The 4046-nt window shown below is 42.8% G+C and overlaps 1 protein-coding gene across 1 annotated transcript; it reads left to right on the top strand.

Moving 5' to 3' along the window:
- The first annotated feature begins 208 nt into the window (after positions 1 to 208).
- Positions 209 to 3810, top strand: LOC139422185 (homeobox B10a). Its single transcript, XM_071173344.1, has 2 exons — positions 209 to 989; positions 2590 to 3810. Exons 1-2 carry the CDS (start codon positions 209 to 211, stop codon positions 2865 to 2867), a joined length of 1059 nt encoding a protein of 352 aa, XP_071029445.1. The 3' UTR covers positions 2868 to 3810.
- The last annotated feature ends 236 nt before the right edge of the window (positions 3811 to 4046 follow it).

Here is a 4046-nt window from a genome sequence, read left to right as displayed (position 1 = left end):
AGATAAGCTATGGCTCTATGAGAAAGGATAAGAAATCTGCAACCTATTACAGAAATCAATTAAACAGGAAGTTCTGGCAATAGCAGATTTAGGCGCTTGAATTAACCAGCACCGCAAGGGGAGGAGCCTGCCCGTGAACCCCAGGCGCTATTGGGTCCCTTGCAGGAAGCTGCTCGCCAGACTCTTTTCGCGAAAATATGTCCTAGCAATGTCATGCTCTGAGAGATTCGTTTTCACGGCGTCCTTGGTTAACTCTTTCGTGGACTGTCGTCCAAAGGAGCCCCCCTCTGTCGCCCACCCTGACCCGGACCGCAGAGTCCAACATAACTGGGGTTCCGTGCCAAACACGGCCATACCCGGGACAATGAACCAGCACCAGCCGTTGCAGCCGCAAGAAGCTATGGCTCAGCCTCGATACCAATACCACCAGGGAATACTGAACTGGGACGAGCCACACTTGAGCCCGGTCCGAGTGCCGCAGGTCAGTGCGTGCCCTTACAGCGCGTCAAACAGAAAAGACGACTCCTCCTATTTGCTGCTGGAACCGGACAACCACTCAAAACCGTCACCGGACGTGTCTGCCTTCACCAGACTAATGTCAGAGATGGGCTCCATGACGGGTGGTTCTGGTCCAATTCAGGGCTACTTCCGCCCGGAGCAGTCATACTCCGGGTTCAAAGTCCAGGAGTACAACAACAGCGTGCACGGCTTGCCCACGACCAATCCACCGCGCACTCCCCACTCAGTCTCGAGCCATTTGTACCACTTGAGCTTCCCGGTGCTGCCATATCCAGACACTGACATCAAGCGCGTTATTGATGACTTAGCGTTGGGCAGCAGTGAGTGTCCAGCCCAGAGAAGCGATAGCAGCAGCATCACCCTGGCCAGCAGTCAGACCAACACGGAAGACTTAGTCATAGGTTTACGGCGAGACAAGCCCCCATCAGACTTACCCAAGGGCGATAAAGGTCCCAGACAGGAGTCGCAAGGTGGGTAAATGGAATGAAAAGTTAAAAAAAAGCTCTGAAAAGATAGAACGCGACCATGGCAATAGCCACAGGAAAACATTATCCGGTCAATCGAGACAAGGTGTTTTTTTACTAAGGCTGTTAAAGGGAAGAGAGAGGAGAGAGGACAAAGGGAACCATTGCTCAAAATTAATTTATTGCACGGAACTACCCTGCCAGGCTAAATTGCACTCGATTTTACTGTGCGCTCCTTTGAACATCAAAACAGCGGATGTCTCCTTTGTGTTTAGGGACAGTTAGCTAGGTGTAGCCTACAATTGACTGTGGGCCCAGGTTTATGTGAGGGTAGGCTATAACCGACTGACTCAGTCTCACAATAAAATGTAGGCTAAAGCTCATGCTAGCTTCTATTTGCCTGTTGCAATGCTAGATGCTATAGCTAACATGTATATAGTTTCGTCAAATGAGCACTGAGAGGTGCCGTAAAATATCCAATTTAAAATCGGGGTCATATAACAAGGACGTTAACCAATGAACCAAATATTAACATATTTCAACTCCGGTTGTAAAGTCATCACACATGACAATATTTGCCATTGAGTGTTCAAAAATTACGTAATTTTGTTCAAAATAATATTTTTCTTTCCAACTATAACATGTTTGTCAATAGTAAATGTCGAAATAAGTTGTCCAACGGCATTTGGCATATTAAAAATAAATTGTCATTATAGGCCTAGTGAAACAGATTAATGGGTCAACAACAACCCATTTCTACTTAAAATGTCAATTCATTTGTACATTTTTGTGTGAAATCGTCTGATTTCTATATCCTACTCAGATTAGAGTTTTGTCATATAATGATTTATTCAGTAGGCTAGCATCATTTAGCCTAACAATAGCCTATGCCTCGCTGTAAGGCTACACGCCATTCACATCATCTGCTACACTCAGATAGACTACTACTTAGCTTTTTGTCCATTTACAAATGAAACATAGGAAAATATTGAGATGTGTAATAGATTTGATGCAAACATGGGTCTAGCATCGTTTTTTGTTTGACGTATGGGTTGCTAGGCAAATTGAATTTACTCCAGTAGGCACAACAGTCGTTAAATTCAGTACCATACTTGTAAGACCTATTCCTATGCCTATGCATGTCTAGTCCTACATCATTTCCATTTGTCCTTTTGATAATAGTTTGTTCTTTTGACAATACCCAATTCACCCCCAAGTAGAATGTAATTCGTTGATAACGTGATAACAAACCCTGCATTTCAGAGAACTACCAGAGAACTAGCAATCAGTGAATTAGAGGAGAAAATAGAACACAAAACAATTGTACTACATCTCTCTCTCTCTCTCACACACACACACACACACACACACACACACACACACACACACACACACACACACACACACACACACACACACACACACACACACATACATAGGGGGAGAGAGGCATGCGCATGCCATGTGACATTATATCCCGTAATAAACTGAAATTCTCAGCCAGGTAATGCCCGCGGAAGCATTATAGAAATGTGCATATTCTGGAACAAAGAATTTGCGTTCTGCCAGTCTACCACTAAAGACTTGTTTTGTCTTGTTTTGACAGAGGATGCAACATTCGAAAATGATGCAACCTGTGGATGGCTGTGGGCGAAGGCGGGGAGGAAGAAGCGCTGTCCTTACACCAAATACCAAACACTGGAGCTGGAAAAGGAGTTCCTCTTCAACATGTATCTGACTCGCGATCGCCGCCTGGAGATCGCTCGCAGTGTCAACCTCACTGACCGTCAAGTCAAAATCTGGTTCCAGAACCGCCGCATGAAGATGAAGAAGATGACACGGGAACACAGAACCAGGGACTCGGTCACACATTTCCCAATCTGATTCCTCACAAACATGGTGTGCAGAGACAGGCCTACATGGACGTGACACGAGATGACGCAACGTCAATAATAGGATGGACCATATACTGAAGGATGTGGTAGAGGCCCTGATCTGAAGGATGACCTGGATGAAAGTACTATCTATGTCCTATACACTTTGCATGAGGATGTGGTGGCTGTTACCGGTTACACTTGAGTTTTTCCATGATGGAGATATATCGGCGATATTCTCCATACCCCTGTTCCGCAACACCCTTCATAAAAGCACTTTATTTGATTATTGTCTTGTAGTTGTTTGTTGATAGCTCAATAGAATGATTGCAACGTTGCTTAATTTGTATTTTTGCCAGACAGAGGCTACTGTCTTGAATCGAAGACTATTGTTTACAGTTCATGCTAGGCTATGGGAAGCCAATTTGAAAGGATCACTTTATTTATAACGTGAGCACTATTTTATTTATTTGCGGAAGCAATTGTATTTGTAAGCTTTGAAAAATGTGCACCAGTAAGCACAATATTTTGAACTTCAATTTTGTAAAATAGGAAGGATTTAAAACATTATTTCTTGTTTATACGGAGTCCTTTTTCAGATAGCTTGACTTGAAACAAAGAGTGTGTTGATTACAATAATGCATGATTGGATGTATAAAAAACAAACAAATGTTTTCTGAATGAGAGCATTTTAATTAAAGGTTACTCTTTCCGTGAAATAGGGAAACGTTTTCTTACGCACATGAGCCCTTGACGTTCCAAAAGGCAAGCCTGGGATAGAATATATATTTTTGTCTTGTATTATCAATGTTTGTTTTCATATAGTTTCGCCTATCACTTCTGCTTGAATAAATATTCCCCAGTTCCCATATGTCTTAGTTTGCAACTTCGATATGTGTAGATAGGTGGAGAAAAACATACAGCTGCTGAAATAAATATTTTCCCCACCATTACATTTAGTGTAATTGTTGGGTACATCCCATTGCAATAATTACTAGTTCTAGACACCTATTACCACCCTTAGCCCATCCCTCTTCCTAGTAGCCTTCTCCTACCAGGTCATATGAGCTCGAGTAATGTGATTACTCTTCCTGTAATGATGATTGTAATTGCTGTAACTATTATTATTACGCTAGTATTTGTGGTTTGCAGTAGCCTAGTTGTAGGGTGTAATGTTCTTACAATGTTC

The sequence above is a fragment of the Oncorhynchus clarkii genome, chromosome 12 (genome assembly GCF_045791955.1).
Source record: "Oncorhynchus clarkii lewisi isolate Uvic-CL-2024 chromosome 12, UVic_Ocla_1.0, whole genome shotgun sequence".
Taxonomy (NCBI): Eukaryota; Metazoa; Chordata; class Actinopteri; order Salmoniformes; family Salmonidae; genus Oncorhynchus; species Oncorhynchus clarkii.
The sequence above is the reverse complement of the archived record's forward strand: the minus strand, read 5'-3'. Positions and strand labels throughout refer to the sequence as shown.

What these genes read in the sequence shown, in the direction of transcription:
- LOC139422185 (XM_071173344.1), top strand. Translation starts at nt 209, where the DNA reads ATGTCATGCTCTGAGAGATTCGTTTTCACGGCGTCCTTGGTTAACTCT. An exon ending in TCCCAGACAGGAGTCGCAAG is followed by an intron (nt 990 to 2,589) that starts GTGGGTAAATGG and finishes TTGTTTTGACAG; the next exon opens with AGGATGCAACATTCGAAAAT.